Source organism: Alligator sinensis, unplaced genomic scaffold, assembly GCF_000455745.1.
Source record: "Alligator sinensis unplaced genomic scaffold, ASM45574v1 scaffold210_2, whole genome shotgun sequence".
Lineage (NCBI taxonomy): Eukaryota > Metazoa > Chordata > Crocodylia > Alligatoridae > Alligator > Alligator sinensis.
In genome coordinates, this window is record NW_005841946.1 from 101743 (window position 1) to 123620 (window position 21878).

At 45.7% G+C, this 21878-nt stretch overlaps 2 protein-coding genes across 2 annotated transcripts in view; one reads left to right on the forward strand and one right to left on the reverse strand.

The window, feature by feature from the left end:
* SYNM (synemin) overlaps positions 1-19855 on the forward strand; it is a 21055-nt gene extending 1200 nt beyond the window's left edge. Inside the window, exons 3-4 of the mRNA XM_025199567.1 lie at positions 10769-10842; positions 11464-19855. Of these exons, the coding sequence (XP_025055352.1) occupies positions 10769-10842; positions 11464-15380 (3991 nt within the window). The 3' untranslated portion in view covers positions 15381-19855. The remainder of the gene's footprint in view (positions 1-10768; positions 10843-11463) is intronic.
* Positions 19299-21878, reverse strand: part of TTC23 (tetratricopeptide repeat domain 23) — a 55627-nt gene continuing 53047 nt past the window's right edge. Inside the window, exon 10 of the mRNA XM_025199568.1 lies at positions 19299-21587. Within this exon, the coding sequence (XP_025055353.1) occupies positions 21497-21587 (91 nt within the window). The 3' untranslated portion in view covers positions 19299-21496. The remainder of the gene's footprint in view (positions 21588-21878) is intronic.

A 21878-nucleotide genomic window follows, 5' to 3' on the forward strand; every position in this document is an offset into this window, starting at 1 on the left:
ACTCTTTCCTGCTTATGCAGGGGGTCGGACTCGATGATCTATAGAGGTCCCTTCCGACCCTAACATCTATGAATCTATGACGCCCCAGATACGTGTGCAGGTTGGGCACGGGAGCAGGCTGCCCTCTGCAGGCTCAGACACCTGCCCTGCTGCTCTCCCCCAGGGCCTCTGCAGCCCGGCAGGCGTGACCCAGCGTTGCAGGGAACAGTGGGGCCGCGTGAGGATCTCCTTGCCGCTGTGAGCTCTGCGCTGCCCTGGCGACATGTCCCGTGCACGTGCGGCAGCAGCAGGGGCAGTGGCATGGGGTTGCACCCCTCATTGCTGCCGCGTGGGCAGGGGATGTGACGCTGGGGCAGCGCGGAGCTTGCAGTGGCAAGCAGCTTCCCCACACAGCCCTGCTCTTCCCTGCAGTGCCAGGCTGTACCCACTGCGCTGCGGACGCCATGGGGGAGGGCAGCAGGGCGGGAGCCCAAGCTTGCAGTGGGCAGCCTGCTCCCGCCCTGCACACAGATCTGGGGGGGCTAGGGCCCCCCTGCCCCTCTGGGACTGCGCACCGTGGTGGGGAGCCGGCCTCCTCCACCTGAGCCCACAGCAGGCACAAGTCGGGGAGCTGGGCTCTGCTCCACTGCAGCAGCTGCTGCCTCCTGGGGAGCAGGGGGATGTGGACCTGGGTCCTTGGCCCCATAGCCCTGGCAGCTGGTGGCAGGGCCAGGGGGTCGTGGGGGAAAGTGATCTGCCTTTCATTTTAATCATGGATTTGGGGGGTTTTATCAGAGAATTTGCAGTATTTTATCACAGAAGACCAGGATCCCTGCTTATTAGAACAGAGTGTCTGGACTCCTGGCTTCAGTTCTTGGCTTGCAATGTGACCTGGATCGAGTTTCTGTCCCTCCCTGTGCCTGACTGTTGCTGTCTGTGAGAGGGAGATAATGCCTGCGTCACGGAGGAGTTCAGCCTTCATGTTTACGAAGTGCTCTGAGCTGGTCGGAGGGAAAGCCAGGCAAAACTGTGGCGTACTACTGTTGTTCTACATTAATAACCTTGATTGGCATTCATTAATAACCTTGATTGGTTTCCTTTGATTTATGCTATACATGCGTTTCCAGAGAATGGCATGTAAATCAAATTTGCATAAAGCAAATGACTTTACAATGTAACAAATAGGGATAGGTTCCCATGGCAGGGAGGGAGGGAAGGTGTAAGGCTGGGAGTAGGGAAGGGGCAGGGGGAAGGGTACCACTCCCGGGGCTGCACAGGGCAGCAAAGCAGAGGGAACAGAGCGGCGCTTACCCCAGCCCCGGCTGCAGCAGCCCTGGGAATGGCCGGCATCAGCTACCTGCACCCCCTGGGCTGCACCGTGCTCCGGCTGTCCCCACTCTCCTCTGCTCCTGGGCTGCGCCGTGCCCTGGTGCCACTGCAGCATATAACATATTATTGGTCTAAATATGCTTATTGCATAAGAGCAAATTCGCATATAATGGGCACATGTTAAGATGGTGCCGCTCCTAGCAGATAGGTTTGCTCCATGAACGATGCATGCCCGTGGTGGCTGGGGAGGCATGGCTGCACTGGTGGCGGCGGGAGTGACGGTAGCATGGAGCTCCCACAGATGCCGCTGGTGGGGGGGTGGCGTGGCGACCACCTGCAGGCACCGCCGGCAGCATCGGTGGTGGCCAGTGGCGATCGTGAACCGTCCGCAGACGCTGCTGGCGGTGTTGGCAGCAGGGTGGCGAGTGGCAATCTGTCAGCAGTGCCTTTTTGTAGGGGGTGCACCGCCACACTCGGGGTGCACATGCGCCTGCGCGCACTCCCTACGCAATGCCCCTGGTTTGCTCCACACCTATGAAACAAACAGCATCTTAAAGAAGGAAGCATGATCCACGATATTAAAAATAGATATATTTATTTATTTATTAGATTTAAGGCTGTGGGCACAAAAGAAGCTTGCTTGGTCACGGCGATGCTAAATGCAAGTGAACTGCAATTGTTGGCATCATTTAAACACTAGCTGAAAAGCTAGAATCTGTAAGACAGCAGTCGGAAAATAAGGAGGTGGCATGGCTCTTCTGCCTGCCAAGTCAAAGGGTGACATTTTAACCATCAGATCGTTCGGGTGTGCTGCTGGTTGTCCTTCAGTCTCCTTGGCACTGATCTTAGCATTGGCATTCCCAGCGTGCAGTCATTGTTTGAGTTGGGGTGGGGAAGGAAGGCACTGGAAAAAAGAAGTTAACTGGAAACAATTTTGTAAGCGCCACTTCCCACCATCTTTGCATATGACAACATGCTCAGCTAAATGCAAGAAGCAACAACCTTCCTACTGATAAAACTGTACTTTTACTGGGCTTTTCTTGCTTATTGCTAGTTGTACAATTGCAAGACCAGAGCAGTTTTATCTGGAAATCATGATGTGCGAGTTGATTCAGAACAAAAAGTAAAAAAAAAAAATTGATGGATTATCAAGCAGAGAGCATTTTTTTGCTGTAAGAGTTATGGGTTTTCCTTCTACTTCATATTCGATAGACTTGGCACATGGTACTTACTCTTTTCAGTCTCTTTTGATCTTTACATGTAGAAGACAACAGCTCTTACATGATATGCCTTTGCAATCTGTATTGATCTTTATGTATAGAGGACAGCAGTTTTAACAAAGTGAACTAGACAGTTAGCAAAAAGTTTCCTATCTCAAACTGCTGTCTTTACTCTGGGGGGGGGCATGTCTTATGAATCCATGTGTTTGTTCATGCTGTGTGTATTATTGGTATTTGACACAACCACACACAGAAATGTTGCTCAGTGATAAAAGCTACTGCTGCTGTCCTACAGCTCTGCACAACACGGCTGTGAATCCAGGGGTGGCTGCACGTCAGTGGTGGAAGAAGTGATTGGTCTAGTACACAGAATACACAAGTTAGGTTTTTTAACACCTGTTCCACGTCCAGTTCTGAGGCTGTCATGGGCAAACCATCCGACCTTTCTACCTCAGTATACTCATCTGCAAAATAGAGATAATACCGTGGTGGGGGAAATGGCACTGAAGATTAATATCTACCCAGTGCTAAACACACGGCTACCTGGGAGTCCAGCTGTTTGGACACAAGCTCTGTTACAAGTGAACAGGCACTTGTTGTTGGGCTAAAAGTCAGCAGTGTTAGCTCATTAAATTCTGGAGTCTGCCCAGAAGTCAAATCACCGATTATCTCCAGCACTGTTGGTTTGAATAAGGATTCTCAGACACGATTCAGCATTGCTCCAGCGTGGGTTTGCTGTCCAGTTAGGATCATGCTGCCTTGACCTGTTGAATCTCTCCAGATGTTGTCTGATAGCTTGTGATTCTCTACTCTTGCGGCGAGACCGAGCCCTCCAGATACACGACCGGCTTCCCGTTGAAAGAGGCCGTACGTGGTGGGGGGCAGAGACGGGGTCTGCCTGTCTGCCAAACAGCAGGGGCTGGTGGAAGTCAAGAAATCCAGCTCCTTTACATCTCAGGAGCTGAAAAATGATTACACTGATTTCTCTGTTTAAAACGCTCCACACCCATTGCACTGGAGATCAGAGACCTTCTTTAGTGGATTAGCTGTATTCGTGTCACTGGGGAGCGGGGAGATCAGTCTCCTGGATCTGTTCAGTCGATGGCTGGACAGGGCAGCTGGTCTTCTCTTCCTGAGGAACGGGTGTCTGGTACTGGATAACCAGAGAGCCTGGTGCCAGCTCTGGAGAGGAAATCAGCCCATATCCTTTACTGCGTACACCAGGGAGCAGCGGCTCCTATAAATAGCCACATTCGGAGCCCTGAAGTTTCCACTGCGAGGGCAGCCCTGGGCCCCTCCTTTCCCCCTGGCATCCGAAGTTGAACAGATGGGGTCTGGCTGACTTCCCCTTCCTCCCACATAGCCCCGAGTACTTCTGCGTGTCCCAGCCTCTATTTTCCTTCTGCTTTACAGCTCCTATGAGCGGTATGTTAGAGCCAGCTTCTAGAAAAGCAGGATGAAAGTGTATTTCTACTGGAGCTAGTCATTGCCACGTCTGAACCGGGCGGAAGGGCCATGATGGCAAGGAACGTCCTTCCCCAAGGACCAAGCCTGGGGCTATGGTGGTGCTTCCAGCCACATGGCTCTGGCGCATGAATGACCTGGCTCCCAAAGCGGAGTTTGCGCCTCATCGATGGTAGCTTGAAGTTCTGCCTCGTGGCCTTCCTCATTGTCAAGCCTCATCCTGCAAGTATCTTAGGGTCGCAGCTCCTTAGCGCTGCCGGGCCCCTACCATACCATCGAAGATAAGACTAGCTGGTCTCATCAGAGATGGGGTGGACGACGTGTGAGGCTCTCTCAAAGCTAGATGGACCAGAGTGCAAGACGGTCCAGCTAGAGTCTGTACAACCATATAGTTTTTCCCTTCCAGCTCCTGGACCCTCTCCTCCTATATCGGGCTGACCATAGTCCCCATTACAAGACTCAGTAGCCCTTTTCCCCTCTGCAGGTTGAGTCTGATAGATTTTCACCACCGCTTCCAGGAAGCACCCAGACCTCTCAGCTCCCAAGGATGAACGCGCTGTACGCCACAGTCCAGGCTGCCCTGTGTCCCCGTTCCAGGGCAAGCCCTATTTTGGCCAGTCTTATTTCTAGTCCCTTCCCAGGTAGGCTTTCTCCACCCACCTCCCTCGTCCAGCCTCCTCTCGCTCCACATCTGCAGGGAACCCTTGGTTGTTACTGGGTCCTGTCAGCCAGCATCTCTCTTTCCTCAGGTCAGCTCTGAGCAGGAAGCCCCTGCCTGATCATCACGTACTTCTGGTACCACTCCGCATGCTGGCACTCCAGCTGCCTCCCCTTTACTGAGAATATATGACCTCTTATCAGTCCTTGCAAGTGGGTGTGCAGTCAGCAACCTGCTCCTCTTAGCACGGCCCCTCCTTTCCAATCCCATGGTGGAGAAGGAAAACCAGATGTGCAAGAGCTGGGGACCACGTGCACTTGAGGCCTGATTCCAAGGAAACGTGTGGCACAGTTAGTGTGAGTGGGAGGACGCGTGGGAGAGTGTTTCTGTAGTATTATTTTTATGATGGGGGTAGTGCCTGGAGTCTGCAGCTGAGGTTGTGGCCTCCTTGCGCTCAGTGCTGTACAAACACAGGGTGACATGATTACAGTGAGCCTCTGCTTTTAACAGTCTTAACAACAGGGACTTCTGTTCCCCGCCCCGTTATTCTAATGCAGCAAATTGGATAAGTCTGTTTTAGCAAGGCTTTCTTTCAACAAACTTTTCTGTTTGTTCAGTGAGAGTCCGTTGTAAGGTGGTTCCACTCTGTGTGGTAAGAGACCATCTCTGTCCTGAAGACCAGACTATTTAAATAGATAAATCAATACAGGGGAAGGGAAAATGTGAAGAACAGACAGATGAAATGACTTGCCCAAGGTCAAACATGGGGTAGTTTGACCTTGGGCTGGAGAGAGAGCTCAGGTATTCTAACTCTTAGGCTGGTCTGTCCACTACACCACACTTCTCTTTTCCAGTTAACTCTCTCAAATAGTGGGTTGATGGATTTTTTTTTTTTCATGCTTGCGTCACAAGCCAGTGGAAATAGCCCGTGAGTCCAGTGCCGTAGAAATTCCAAGGCAGCGTCCAGGTTTAATTTTTGTGCGGTGTGTTTCGAGTCGTACTGTTTGCAGCTCCAAGTTGTCTGCGCGCTGTTGCCCTTTGCCATATACAGTGTACTTCTTGGAACTTATTTTTAGTGACTTCATAGGTTGCTCCAGCAACTGAACAACTGTTGTTTTAACAGCAGCCAAAAATCCTTAGTCGAACTATCCACATTCTTAGTTTCCCTCGTCATAGTTAACACTTTCATTGTCAGATCTTTCATAGTTTTCTGCACCGGGTTCGTGGTGACTAATGAGAAGAGCAGGTCTGTTTGCATTAAAGGCAAGTGGTGATCGGATGTCCGGCTGTGGTGGTTTCCCTAGATTAAAAAAGGTTAGCTCACTTCAGTCTAGCCAGGGTCTTTCCCTTAGTGTAGACACAGCCTGACACCTCTTATTTTGATTTAGTTTGGTTGAGCTTGATCCCGTCTCCTTTCTAGGGTTGAACTCAGATAGCGAAACAGCGGTGTCCTGTTTGTGTTCGTTAACATTTGTTTGCAGTCCAATCTGGATCTAACCTTGCTCTTCTGCCAAATCTACACAAATCCATAGCGGCAAAGGCACCTTTGCAAGTAGCGTAATTTGATGCAGCGTTGTCTTTCTCATTCTGCAGACAGAAACCATAGATGTGCAAGGGGCCTCAGTCCGTTGTAGCCAGTCTTTGAGCCTGAAACCTGAAGATGACATCTGAAATGTCTGCATTATCTGTTTCTCCGTTGGGGATTTCTGCTGAAAGTATCAGCTGGCGTAATTAACTGTCCTCTCAAATTGCCTTCCCCTCCCTCTGTCCCAGAGTCAAAACCCTCAACTATCAAAAACCTCCAGTCTTGGTCCTAACAATGTTATGATGCAGTTGTACATTACCAGTGCAAAGCATCTGGCATTTCCAAAGCTGAAAATGAGAGACGGGTTTGATTTGGGTTTAATACAGAATGTTAAACAGCCACCAGGGTCACCGTGCTGATAATATTACTTCATTTGACATTTAAATGCTGCAGCAGTCAAGACTGGCTGTTGGCAGAGGACGTGGAAACCTCATTCCTGGGATGTGCTCACTGGGGGAGAAGCGATGTGTGCTGTCTTCTGGTGGGAAGATGGCCACGCACCAGCAGGCCGGGCCGATGGAGGGCACGGAGCCTGCCTAGCCCAATGGTGTACAGACCAGGAGCTGCGGGGAGTTGCGGGCCTGGCTGGCTCTGTGCCTCCACATGCAACTCCCCGCTGGAGTGCTGGAAGCCCCATGTGGAGGCATGAAGCCAGCCCGGCCTGGCCCAGCCCGATGGGGCACAGCTCTTGCCTGCAGTGCTGGGAGCCCCACGTGCTGGCATGGATCCAGTGCAGTCTGGTTGGAAGGTGCATGCCAGCGGCCCGGGCTGGCTGGGCTCTGTGCCGTCACCCGCAGCTCCCAGGATTCAGCTGGAGCTGCGCACCACTGGGGGGCTCTGCTTGCTGTGGGCCACGAGGGCCCGCCTGCTGCCGCTGCCAGTGGCGCCAGGAGCTGTGCACCATGGAGGGGAGGGGGCGATAGGGGGGCCCACACCCACCCACAAACCCCACACCGACAGCCCCCACAAACCCCACACCCAGCCACACACAATATACAAGAGTAAGACTTTATTTTGAGCTATTATGCAGTTGCCCTTATATACACAATACAAACACGTGTAAATCAGGACAAAAGTATTTTTTGAAATGAAATTCAAATATGCTATATAGTAAATCAGGGTTACCATATTTCAAGTTCCAAAAAGGAGGACACTTGTTGTATGGGGGATGGGGGTATATAACCGGGGTGAGGGCAGTGACATGCCAGTGCCCTGCCCCTGCCCCTTCTGTTGCCCCTCGCTCCCAAGCCACAGCCCCTGCAGTGCCTTGCAGACCCACACTGCAGTACCCTGCCCCCTGAGCCATGCTGGTGCCCCTCACTCCTGACCCACAACCCCCTGGCGCTGCCAGTGCCCCCCGCTCCTGACCCACCGTCCCTGCCCCTGAAAGCACAGGCACCTGCCCCTGTGCCGCTGCCCCTAAAGGGCCCCCCCGCCCCGCTGGAGGGGCAGGCGCCTCCCCCACCCTGCTGCAGCCCTGCACCCGGCCACCTTCCCCGAGTGCTGGCAGCTGCCGGGCTGCTCCCACCCTCTGCCTGGCTCCGTGCCGGCCAGCCGTGTTTGTGCGCGCCCAGCTCCTTGCTACGGCAAGCTGGGAAGTGCCGGGGAAACTTTGAAGCTGAGCTGACCAAAATGCCGGATATTTGATCATATTTAAAAAACCCACCCGGACAGAGATAGGAGGATGTAAAAAGAGTACATATCTGGGAAGACCTAGATGTACAGTAACCCTAATTACAATTTTGATTTTTTAGTATGATTTGGGGGTTTTTTCTCCGACCCCCGCCCCTCCCAAAAGGAGTACTTCCAGAGGCAAAAGGCGGGCGCGCGGGGGTGTATGTGTGAAGAGACAGACACTTCTGGTGGCAAAGGTCAGGGGTTTGAGGTGGGACTTCTGGTCCCAAGATGGCAATTGGGGTGTGGGGCACCTGTCAAGCGGTGAGGCTACCCTTGCAGCCCTTAACAGCTCACCAAATATTGTGAAGTGGCCCTGCAGCCAAGATAATTGTCCACTCCTGCCTTGTATGTATGATATCTCAGCCCTGCTCATTTCTGTGGAAGTCTTTTTGTGGAGTCTTTGCTACCCTTTGCAAGGGAGGGAAGGAGCGGTGGGCCAGTGCCTGTCAGCCTGCCAGGAGCAACCACCAGCATCTCGCAAGTCAAGAGTAGGCGCTTGAGTGGTATAGGGAACAAGGGGTATTTGGTATACAGTACCCCAGCATGTCTGTGGTTTGACACTCAGGTGGAAAAAGTCCTATATCTTTATTCTTCAAAGTAATATTCAAATTCAGTCTAGTGCTCCGAGTGAAGCCAGCTGAAGGCAGTTGCTAAGGTTAGCTGGTCTGTGGACACTACTTGGCAGAGTATACTGGTCCGTCGAGGACGGGCAACAACTGGAAGTGATGGAAGCAGATATTCAACCACTGGTGGTTGCAGTGACCTTTTTTCTGTTCTTTTGCTTTTGGGATAATCTCCTTCAGAAGAAGCCTGTCACCTTTTCATTTCTGGTTAGTGGCTGTGGAGCTAACCCCTGTAATTGGGCTACTCAACCAAAAGAAGCTTTACAAGGGTGAAGCTTGTAGCAACTCTGGTTTCCTATAACCAGAATGTTATTCTAGGCCAGGGGTCAGCAACATAAGGTCCGCGGGCTGAGTCTGGGTTGCAGAGCCACTGGATCTGGCTTGTGGAGCTGAAGGACTTTGCCTGCACCTGATCCAGGGCCGGGCAGCTGGGAGCTGTGCCAGGGCTGCTGCTGCTTTGCCTAGCCCCCCATCCCGCAGCTGTCGCAGATGTAGCTTCCAGCCCTCAGGGAGCTGCGCTGGCACTGGGTGTCTGCAGACTGCATCCATGCTGCTGCGTCTCCCCCCTCCCTAGGCTACCGGACAAGTGCAGTGTCCAAGCCAGGGGGTGGGGGGATCTGTGCTGGGGCTGTCAGCTTCCAGCTGTGCCCACACTGCAGCCAGCTGGGGAAGCAGGGAGAAGTAGCAGCAGCGTGGATGCAGTTTGCGGATACCTGGGCCTGGTGCAGTTCTGTATTACAGCGTGGGTGCATCCAGCCTGGGGGGAAAACTATGCTGGGGCCATCAGTGTCCAGCCGTGCCCGCACCACAGCTGGGGAGTGGGAGGCTGGGAGAAGCAGCAGCTCCCTGGCTCCAGCACAGGAGTGGGGAAAGTCTCCCACTGCTGTCGTGCAGCCTGCATTGGACCTCTGGTGCTCTAGCCTGCAGCTTGTCCAAGGTTGCTGGCCTCTGTTCTAGACAGTGCCAAAAAGAGGACAGGATCACAAGAAAAATCTGTTGTCCTTTGGGGGAAAAGTTCTAGTAGGGAAGGTATCGAAACAAAGTGCTTTTTCAAAACGCATTGTGCTGATCTCGGCCTGACGGTTTAAATGTTATCACTGAGTTATATTATCTGCGTGCCATTTAGACAACAGAGATCCTGTAGTCTGTTTAGAACGGTTTTACCCAATCCTGGCTAGTAGGTGTGACAACGGAAGTAATGCTCTTTCATTTCAAAATGAGGATAGTACCTTGATACTGAAGATCCCCGCTGCATTAACAAGCTAAGAGAAGTGGTCTCACTCTTCATTCATGAATGATTCTTTATTACACTTTTATATAACTTTTTTCTGATTTCTCCCTCCCCTCCAATTATTCTTTGTTAAAATGGGCTTGAATTTGCCATATTTCTTTGGCTTACCTATAAGGGATCAATCTTCAAAATATTTACTGCTTTGAGTTGTGCTGAAATCAGTGGACGTATTCATGGTAGTAAGCCAAGGAAGAAGGGAGTTTGAAGGACAGGGTTGCATCTAAGGTGTGCAGAACCGAATGTTGCAAAATTCTCCCAGAAATCAGGTGTCCAAGGGTATACACGTTCAGACCTCTCAGCTGTTTTTAAGAAGGGCGAGGGAGCCACGTCTCGGGTGTGTTCATCAGCTGTTGTGATGTAACTGTTGTCTGCACGATTCTGTAGATACAAGTCCACTCCATCTCTAATTTTGACCCCAAACGAACTAGAGTTGCAGTTGCAACAGTTTCTTGTATTGCTACAGAATCGTGCTGACGTGGTAGTTAGATTATAACGGTGTGCTTTGGGGTGATTAGAAACTGAAACGCTCGTTACCTCTGTCTGTATCCCACATTAGGTTTCCTTTGCAAGGCTCCGAGCTGCTGAGAACCTCACTCCTGTTGATCTTTATAAGGCTTGGGGGTGTCCAGCACCACCCAGGTTTACAGGCCCCGTTGCCAAAAGTGGCATATACCTTAGTATCCAGGTGCTCAACTTCCAGCCTGTGGGCTGGATTTGACCCACTCTGTTATCTGGCCTGTGTGTCTCTCCATGGGTCCAGAAATACAGCAGTGGAGGAGTGGTGGGAGCATTAACTGCTGCTCATCTGCTGCCCACTTCCACCTCCCTGCCCCCTGCATGTTGGATCTAGCCTGTGGGGCCGGACAGGTTGAGCACCACTGCCCTAGCAGCTTTGGTAGCTTATGCTTTGCCTTTAATCAAATGCACTTGTGTGTGTTTCAGAGCCTTGCTTGAAGGAGAAGACAGCCAGTGGGTCATTACATGGACTGATCAGCAAGGGAGAGAAATACCAAAAGGTAAAAAAAAAAAAGGCATTAAATATAGACCTGCTAAATACAATTTTATAACATTTGTATTTTATTATTATTATTATTAAAACAAGTCAATTTATTTTGTATTTTCATCTGCCTAGAGCAGAGAGAACCCTTTGAGCTGTTCAGTATTCGCAAGTTAATTCCTTGCTGTATTGACAGCCCTGGAGACTAACTAGCCTGAGCTCAGTCTAGAAAGCCCATCTGTTATGGTGGGAGGACGGTTCACGCTCTCTGTCCTGTTGATCCTGGGTGATTGTGTGGCTGCCAGTTGTACTAGTGGCATTTATTATGTAGAAGTCTTCAATCCAGGTGAAATCAGATGAGCATCAAGCTTCTCTCATGTGATTTACCAAACGGTTATTTACTGTTAACTTTTGATCATAAATGATAACTTGAAAATGCTAATACCTGATGATCCCCCTTCTCGTAATTGTGTGCATGGTCTTGATGACGAACGGCGGTTAGGTTTATGTTTATACTTTATGGCACATGGACGAGAGGCATCTTCACATGGAGGCGAAACATCCGCCTCCAGGATTTGAGACTTCTGAATGAATAACAGACCCTTCTTTTAATGTTGGTTCCTTTATGCTCTTTTGGCAGATGTCAGAGATGCATCTTACAACTACAGTAATGTTTACTCAGCCTACCGAGAAGGAAAAAAGAGACCCTTGCCAGTAATCAAGAGTCCTGACAAAAGCCGTATACTACCACTAACAGATATCCACAGTTCCGCACTTTATTCAGCTCGAGCAACATGTGCTAGACCCCGAACCTCAGCTGGCGTGAAAGTTGTAGGAAAAGATGTATTTGGTTCAACATATCGTCCTTCAGTCCCTATCAGAAAGGATGTGACTCGAGAAGCTGCAAAGGACCACAGAGAGTTCACAACACTTACTCCAGTACACAGTCTTCAGAAAAAGACTGAAATTTGGCAAAAAACATATCCTGAAAGAAAGAAAGCAGAAGCTACAGCTGCTTCCTCAGTTTCTTTTGAAAAAGAGTCAACACATGTTCAGAAGCCAAATAAGGACTACGCAGCTGACACAAAGCCAGGCATTTCCGAAGGTATAAGAACAAAATCTTATGAGCTGAACTCCAATTTTAAACAAAATGAGTATGAACAAAAGAAAGCTGAAACTCGTACTGTACTGCAAGGAAACGGAGAAAGAGACAAACCAACTGAGGAGGAGAGACGCATTATTTTGGAGAAAAAGAAAATGGATGATAAATTTACTGTGGAAGAAAAAAGTATTAATTTTGGAAAGACTGAGGCTCAACCAGGCATAGAGCAGAAAAAGCATGTAATAGAAGAAGAAGTGGTTAATAAAAGGTTTATATTGGGTGATCTACCTGAATGGAACAAAAAGGTCAAAGATGTGGCCTTGGAATCGAGGAGGAAGGAGACTATTGAGATACCCGTCTCTTTTGAAATGCACAGTCCAGACAAAACATCAGAGGCCAGTGATGTAGAACTAACATTAGAAGGTCTTAAAACTGCTGCAGGAAGAGAGGGGGATGAATGGAGAACGAAACATGTCGATATTCACAATGAAAATATTCCAGAAAGAGAAATCAACCTGGTAGACAAAGATGGAGTTGGTGACAAAAGCAGCCCTAAAATAAGTTCTTCACTGACAGAAAACATAGCAGAAAATATTGTTGCTGATATACTTAAAAGTTTTGTGCCATCTTCTGGTTCAGAAACATCAGCAGATACAAAAGTTACTTACCATGAAAAGAAAGATCATTCTGATGCTGGAAAAGTGAAAACCGAGATCACAATACAATCTACAGTCCAAGATGAAGTTGACCTAGGAGATGTATTAAATAAGGATGCTAAAAAGGGGGTTCTGGAAGACATTGAGGGAACACCCTCCAAAGAGGAGATAGAAGATATAATTAATGTTGGCCTGAAAGGGAGAGAGGGTATGGGCAAAATGTCTGTTAATGTTGAGATCATTGAGGAGCCACTAGATTCTCCAGCTGATGAAAGGAGTGAATTTTCTACACCATTTGAAGTAGAGGAGGTAGAGGATACATCCCCGGGCTTAGAAGGGCGTTACGGTGATGAAGAGGAACACAACCTCACAATGACAGGTCAAAATCTAAAAAAGAAAACAGAGCCTTGTGAGCGTTTCACTCATGTGGAAGAAGTCACCGAGGCAGAGGAGACTACCGATGAGCAGAAATATTTTGTATCTGTTCCAGATGATCACCCCTCAGCTCAAGAAAACGAGGATGACTCGGTGTACGGGCAAATTCACATAGAGGAAGAATCAACTATTAAGTATGCTTGGCAAGATGAATTTTTGCAGGGCATGCAAAGTAAGAAAGATGATGGCATGAAATCACCAGAAGTAACGTATCAGGTTGTTGGGGAGGAAGCAAGCGCTCATATCTTAAAAGAAGAACATGCAAGAGATGAAGCATCGCATGTTGAATCCGTTGTCACTGAGAGAGAGATTAAAATACCTCATGACTTTCAGACCTCAATAAAGGAACTTTTATCAAAAGAAACCAAAGACCCGAAACATCAATTGAAAGAGGCACTCGAGCAGTTAGAGGGAAGCCTTCCAGAGAGTGTGAAGGAAGAACTATCTGCATTAACAAAAGAAAATCAAGCCGACTCTAGTAACCTGGCAGTTGATATAAAAACAGTTGAGAAGACTGATGAAGGTGGTTCGATGACATTTGTTGCTGAAGTCAACCTATCCCAAACTCTTGACCCTGCCCAGTATGATATCCAGTTCGATATACCGCAGTTTGATGATGTCATCATGAGTAAGATGGAGAAGACTTCACCGTGGTCTCCAAAAAAAGAAGGGTCTGAACATGACAAACAAGGGTCAGAAAGTCCGTCTGGTGGCAAAAGCAGCATACAAATAGATCTTTCCCCAGGCAGTAATAAGCCCGCTCCCTTGGCTAGTCAAGAGGTTTATAACTTTTCCAGTGTGAGAATCGGTGATGGCAATGAATATCATGCCCCAGACCAAGGTCCGGTTTCGGAAACTCTGGAATTTGACAGTGCAGGAGGTGTCTCCCCCTCACATTGGTCAGCAGATATTAACAAACACGCGAGGCATACGAGTCCAACAGAAATTCAGAGAACTGAGAAGAGGATATATGAAGGGCCTATTTCTGAAACTCTAGAGATCAGTGGTACCGAAGGTCTTGTTCAGACAGAAGGGTCATCGGATATCAGCAGGTCTGTGAAGCATTTTAAACTGGGTCCTAAAGAAATTCAAACCACTGAAGAAATTATTTATAGGGGGCCTGTTGGTCTAGAAACAGGTGCACCCCCAAACCTTGCTCAGTTACCATTCGGCACTGACATTAATAGGTCCACAAGGCACGTCACGGTAGGGTCAAGGCAGATTGTGGAAGAAGTTACTTTTGAAGGGCCCACTTCAGACTCCTTGGAGGCCGGTGGCACAGGGGATCTTCCTCAAGAAGGGTCAGCAGATGCCAGCAGAACAATACGGCATATTATATTAGGTCCCAAAGAAATTCATGCTGAGCAAGTCATATTTAAAGGGCCCATTTCTGGAAGTGTAGAGGTCAGTAGCACTGGTGACCTGTCTCAGACTGACAGTTCAGTAATGCACATTAGATTAGGGCAAAACCAATTTCAGTCAACTGAGAAATTCATATATGAAGGGCCTGTTCCAGAAACAGTGGAACCCAGCAGTGCAAAAGACCTATCTCATGAGATTTCAGATACTAATACATCTGTTAGGCATATTAAAATAGGTCCTAAAGAATTTATGACAACTGAGCAAATCATCTACGAAGTCCCCATTTCTGAACATCTGGAATTCACTGAAGTCGGTGACCGTTTTCACTCTGAAGGGTCAGTAAAGCACATTAAGCTAGGTCAAAAGGAAATCAAAACTGAACAGATCCTATACCAGGGCTCCCTTTCTGAATCTTCTGAGTTCAGTAGTGCAGGAGGAAGCCCATCAGAGACTGGAGGAACCTCCGATTTCGATAGATCCATCAGGCACTTTACAATGGGTCCTATAGAAACTCATTCTGAGCACATCATCTTCAAAGGGCCCATCTCTGAAGCATTGGAAGATATTTCTCAGACAGAAGGGTCATCAGAGAGCAGCAGATCTACGAGACACATTAGATTAGGACCCAAGGAAACTTCTTTTACTTTCCAAATGGATGTAACTAATGTAGGGGCAGCCCCCTTGGTGGAAGAGGGAGAAGAAGCAGCCACAATTTTTGTATCCAGTAGGAAGGAGCCTGACGTCAGTCGGTCACGGGTCATAGTTGGAAGTGACCAGAAGGATGCAGAGAGTGAAAGTAGCAAAGAAGCAGGTGCCTTTTTTCATTCTTCCCAGGATCACAGTGAACAACTAACAGGGAAATCAGTGTTCAATAAAACTGTAGAACTGCAAAGAATGGTAGACCAAAGGTCAGTAGTTTCTGATGAAAAGAAAATTGCCCTTCTCTATCTGGACAAAGAGGAGGAGGAGGAGGAGGAAGATAATGATGGGCAATGGTTCTAAAAGGCACTTTAATGAAATGGCTTAGTAGCTTGTTCACCATGGGTATTTTTGACTGTTTTCCTTTTTTTAAAGAAGGTAAACTTTCCTATTTAAGTCCTAACCACGGACTGATACATTTGAAATCCAAGTCTCAATCTATGCAAAATCCTTCATCTTTTGTTGGAGCACTTCTCTATGGAGGAGCCTTGCTACTGCAATTTTTCCCCCTTCCTGACCTGTTTCCAGTTACTTTGGATACCTGGATCTCCTGGGACAGGAAACTTCCACTGGGGAAACTGCAAGGTCGCATATATTCTATATATGTATCTGATCCACAAGTGTATGTTTGTTTTGAACTGGAGTGAATACTATTTTGTATTTGGATACTAAAATAATTCAGCATTTCTGTTTGAATTTGAAATGATTATATCCACAAGTATAATGAAATGCAATAACTCAGTTAAAATAGTATTGGAGTAAGCCACGTAGACAGCTGATTTCCAGGTCCATTTTAATGTGCTTATATGCAATACCTAATAGCAAGATTTCAGCAACCATTAAATAATGACATCTATGAATTAAGAATATATGTTACATTTTATCATATATATAATAAGAAACGACTGTAGCAGGCATATATTTTAGGGAAATGTTTTGGTCAGTCTTGAAGAGAATAATTTGGTTAACATTTTTAAAAAGAACTGGTTAGTAGAAAAATGGATAAAATCCAGAGGCCAGATCCCATTTATACCAAAGTCAGTGGAAAACTCCTTCCAATTTCAGCAGCGTGCATATTAATACTATGAACTGGTTATTTTTAGTGTGCCATATTGCCTTGATTTTGTTAGGTATTGTAAGAACCTAAGGTCACTGTGACAGCATGTCAAATAGCACAATGGGATTAACTAATGTGCTGTCTGCTCTGAAAAATTATTGTAAAAATGCCATTGATGGGTCCCCTGTTTATTGTGCCTTATTTCCCAGGTCAGCCTTTCTCTCCTCACAGATAAAAGGTGCCTCATTAACTGCTAGCCCTGCAAATTCAACCTGGGACCTGAAATTTTCATTTGGGTGGGGTTTTTTTTGGGTTGAGCGTATTAAAAAAATAATAGATGCCTTGACCAAATTCTGCTTTCGCTTACATCAGGGGCGAGCAGTTATTTCGAGCGGGGGGCCGCTGACTGAGTTTTGGCAAGCCATCGAGGGCCACGTGACAGGCAGCCAGGGGCAGACAAATATTAATTTTCTAAATTTTTTAGGGGCCCTGGAGGCAGGATAGAATGGCTGGCAGGCTGCATTTTACCCACCCTTGACTTACATCATTTGAAATCCAGTTGTTTTCACTGGGTTTGCAGAAGTACATGCAACAGGAGCAATATTCAACCCTGCCATTTAGAGCATGTTTAATTCTGTTGGTGCCCAATCTGGAAGAGAGTCCAACTCTTTAAGAGCAGCATTAGCTTTGCTCTGTAGAAACGGAACGGAAGAAAAAATAGTAACGAAAAATTATTTTCGTCACTCAGGAAATAAGATCAGACTCTGGATTTGCAGAGGGAATTAGATACACGCAGTACGAGGCTGCTATTTTTGCACATGTATGCACAAACACAGATGCACTCTACAGAGCAGAACCACACTTTAAGTCCAGATGGGTGGATTGTGTCAGATGATTAACTTTTAACTTTTTAACTTCTTTCCTGTGCTTACATAAACATTAGTTTTGTGTGTTTGACCTGTATTACACTCCAGCTTAAGTCATTTTATTCTGGCATGGTGCTTGTTCTCAGTTTATTTACCATCAATAGAAACTAGATTTTACTAAATGGATTACTGCCTTTCAGTAGAGACATAAATAGGAAGTGGAAATGCACTACTTTTAGTTTAACATTTTACCCTATTTTTGATATGAGGTGGATTAACTATACTAGGTATATCAATCATTTCAAAGACTACTATACTTACTTGCCTACCACATGCAGTTTTTTCTCAAAACTCATTCCCCCAAAATTGGGGGGGTGGGGAGGGTGTCTTAAGTGGGGAAGCTGATTTTCTGTCCAGAATAGAAGCACCTCGGGTGCACTTTTATTCAGGCAGCTGAGAGAATCAGTTGACTTACTGGCTTATTGTTCTCTGCTCCACAGGTGTTAACAATCTTCTCTCCTTTTTAATAGCTTTCATGTTCCATTAATCAAGCAAACCTTTCTTATGACAATTTTCCTGTCTTTAAGCTATTCCCAGCCTCTCTCCTCCTATTTTGCAACCTTTCAGAACATTTTTAGCTCTTTCTAAAACTGTAGATTCACTCATGGAGACCAGTGTTCAGCAGCAGCTAGGGTTTCGATTTTTGGGAATAGGTAGGGTGAGTGAGCTGACAATTACTCTGTACAGCCATGACCCTGGAAAAATCTTTTTTTTTCCCCTTCATTCTGCCTTCTCAAAAACAAGGTGCCTTATTGTGTGGTATGCAATTAAATATAGTAACTCAAGGGTTTTGTTTGCACTGCAGATTTTGCATCACTGTTTAATTACAATGGTGTAATTCTTTGTGTAGACCAGGATTGCATGCACTCAGCGCTGTATTATGAAATAGTTCACCAAACTGGGAAATGGTGAGCAACAATGCTGGTGCTGGAAAATTAATCTGAAGCAGAGGAGTGCAGATGCACCCCCAAGTGTGAATGCTAAGTGTATTTTATGTTTGAAATCACATAATGGATATATTTTTCAGAATGACTAAGCTATGCTTATAATATGTATTTTTGCTCCCATTTACAGATAAGGGGCTTGTGAGCTGTTATAGCTCTTTGATGGTATATAGTGTTATTGCCTTAGTTGATCATCTAAGGGTTTTTTAATGGTGCACTTTAAAAGTAAAATTCTATATTGGTTTTAGGGCAGAATTTTAAACTCTACTGCTTAAGGTTTGATACATAAGTTGACAAGCAATATTTCAGTATTCTATCTAAAATTAGATTTAGAACCATAATTGAATGTACCCACATTTGAAAAAATTGGCATTAGTTTTCTAGAAGTTTGAATCCTAAACAGAAACTTAAAACCTCTTTCAAACAGACATAAGGATCCTGCAGAAGCCAAACAATTTACTAGTATCAATCCCATTTTATTGAAAACTTCATGGAAAAATTTTAAGATGCATTCTCTTCAGGAACAATCCCACTGATGGCATGTTATAGTCACCTGCTCTTCATTAGCAGGTTATATATAACTTTAGGCAAAGGAGTTGGCAGTGAGCAAGTGAATTAGGAGAAATAAAGTTTCAGTGTTATAGATAGGTCTGTAGTGTTGAAGGAGAAAACTTCAGTATTGTTTCTGTATAGGATGCTTCCAAGGAAGCACCCATGGCTATGCAGGATGTTCTTAGACAGCACCACCTTATCAGATGTAGCAGGTTATCTTGAGGCTGTTTATTTGTTTGTGATTGCTTTAGTTGCTCGGAGGGAAAAAGGTTTGGTTTGGTTTTTTTTTCCCTGTGAATTTAAGAGCCTTGATTCTAGATAAAATCTGTCAAAGTGAACTGGAAAAGGACATCAGCATGAAATCAGAAGACTCTCTGAGTGTGGTGGAGTTAGCTCCAGCCACGAGAAACGAGAAGCTTAATGTAGAAAGGTTATAAGCCTTGAAGAAGATTGTGTAAGCAGCATACTCTTCATCTGACTCCCATTACCTTAAACCTTTTGTCATTTCCTTAAACATTACTGAAAATTAGGAATTAGTCAAAATATATTTTAGCATAACAGCCACTTTGGATAATGCCACATCCAGGCAACAAAAAGGCTAGTGACTTGTGCCCTGAATCTGTAATGTGGTTTGTGCTGATGCAGACTCAGATGAAGGTTTTTTTGCAGAAATGGCCAGAGTTCACATGTGTCTGTTTCTGTCAGTTCAAGTATAACCTATTACTCCAAAAGTTGCCCATCCTTTTTTTTTTTTTTTTTTTTTGCAATAATATACTAATATGTGTTATTTAACAGCCGTGTGTGTAATTACCTTATTACTGGCTTGGAGCTGGAAGGATTGACAATGTGGCTTCACTTACTGCACACACTGAAGCTTACTTAAGAAATGTTGCTGTTCTTAAGTAAGATGAGCTTTATTGCCGAGTTTGAATTCAACGAGTAAAATGCTGTTAAAATATAACTACTCATTTTATTTGGTGGAAACTGCGTTTATATGCTTGAGGTCATTCAGAAGTGGGGCGCTATTTTCTTTAACATACAAACTATTGAATTTGAAAGCAAATGTAGAGTTAAGGCATAGAGATGTATGAAAAACCTAAGACTCTGTATGGATTGCTGTTTGTTTAGCAGGTGTTTAAAAGACTGTAGGCAGGTTGAAATAGGGTTTGTTGATGTCCGCTGTGAGACTTTGCAGGCACTTTGTTGTGGTCATATACAATGCAATCTGCATTTTGTGGTGGTTTAAGTTTTGTGATTTTGCACTTTTTTCACTCTTCAATATTAAAGAATGAAAATGAATATGGATGTTTCTCTTTTTCTTCCTGTTTCTTCCCTGTTGTTTTCAAAGGAAAAAAAGAATGCAACTGTCACGCCTCATGCTTTGAAGCTTTACTGTGTGTTCATATCAATTGAGATGGTAGAGATGGGTTTTTCCACAGCATTTTCATGTATTTGGCTAGCCAGTCTCCACAGCAGCAGGAGGCTGCAGAATGTGTAGGGCATATATAAGCACAGAGAACAGAAGTTGCTGTCGCAGACAGAATCATAGTTTTCCTTCTGCTCTGGGTTTTGGATGAATTATTTTTGTCCCTTAATTTTCATCCTGTGACTGGGGCAACAGACCAAAGCAAAACCAGTGTATTCGCTGTAAAGGAGCAGGACCTTTTGCAGCACCTCTGAACTCCCTAAACAGGTTATTACTGTTTTTCTTTTCCTTAACCAACCACAAACCTCTCACATGAAAGTAAAATGCACAAATGTTTTTTAGAGTTTCCTACTTGTTAAAGGAAATATGTATTGGTCACAATTCAGATGAAGGGAGGAACTTTTTCTGGAGACTAATCAGCTTCTCTCAGTTGAAGATAAACAGAAATAAAGTCCTTTTTGCAGTTCTTACAAAATGCAAGGGCAGGATTTGTGTGGTGGTATATGCTGAAGATAGCTAACTGGTCTCAGGTAAAACTCCATCAAAAACCAGCTTCCTACTGGCACCATAAATCATGGGGCAGAAACTCTCTGAATGTTAAGATGGACTGGGCTAGCGGGTTGTACATTTGTTTGAGATTTTCTTAGTTCCTAGGTTTAACATGGTTGTCAGTGGTGCTATCAAAAGATGCCATGAAAATTGCTCTCAGTGCTGAACTCCTGAAAAAAAACACTACCAGAAATGTGTATGTCTTAATTCCCCAAATTCCTACTTAATACTCCCAAAGCTGCCTTGGATAAGCCTGTTTTCCTCTTTCAGCATAAATATCCCTACAGCCAAGTATGAGACCAAGTACTTGCCAGGTCCTGGAAACTTATTACATGTAGAACAAGAAAAGGGATGATCTTAAAATGGCATGATTTCCAACTGCGCATTGTGTAGCCAACTTCATTGCTCTAATTTTTTTCTCCAAATTGTGTTGTGGATAAGATATAGCAGCATTCCTTCAGTCTGACGCCAGGCACTCTTCAGATCCAATTGTTTGTCTCCAATGGAGGAGGAAAAATCTTGAGATCGAAGGAGTCCTAGATGTTTTGAACATGGCAGGACTTGCTTAAAGTTGTGTAGCGCTGTTAGAAAAAGGTATTTCTCAGACTTCTTGTATAGATAGGAAGTAACGAGTGCCAGTATTGCACTGTACTCTGACTCTCTTTTTGACCTATATTAAATTTTGCAGAGATGTTATGAATTTCCACAATGAAAACCTTTTTTTGGTTTGTTTTCACAAGTGAAAATACTGAAGAGGCAGCTATGGGATAACAGCAAATGCTCCCATAATATTAAATTGGTGTTCAGCTGTATTCGAGAACGTAGGCACAAAAGCAAGCGGTCTGTCCTCATGGAAATCTGCTCTATGTGCAATCTTTGATGCAAATGACAGATTTCAGGTGGACACTGGAGAGATACAAGTTCAGTCATTAGCAAATGTCAGGAACTTATCACATGTACTGGAGCTAGTTCCTCCCACCACGAAGTGCTGTGGAACAGGGAAATGGTGGCTTTTCTTCATCTGTTCCTCTCTGTTCTGTTGCTACATCCGGGGTCCTGAAAAAGGGAAAATTGTATGTAGTTCATTATCGGCATTGTAGACTTCATCACTTCTTTTATAGAATCCTCAAAATATAGTATTAAATCCATGCTCACCCCAGCAAAAACTACCTGTCTCGAAGACATGCAGCTACACTACATAAAGCTTCTGGTAAGGCAGATGCCTAGTGGGTCAATTATATTGCCAAGGTGAGTAATTTCTCGTTTGAGACAAGGGTGGAAATGGGCATTTATTGCTTTAATTAATCTAAATTAAGCACTGATTGGATTACTGATGTGGATGACTTC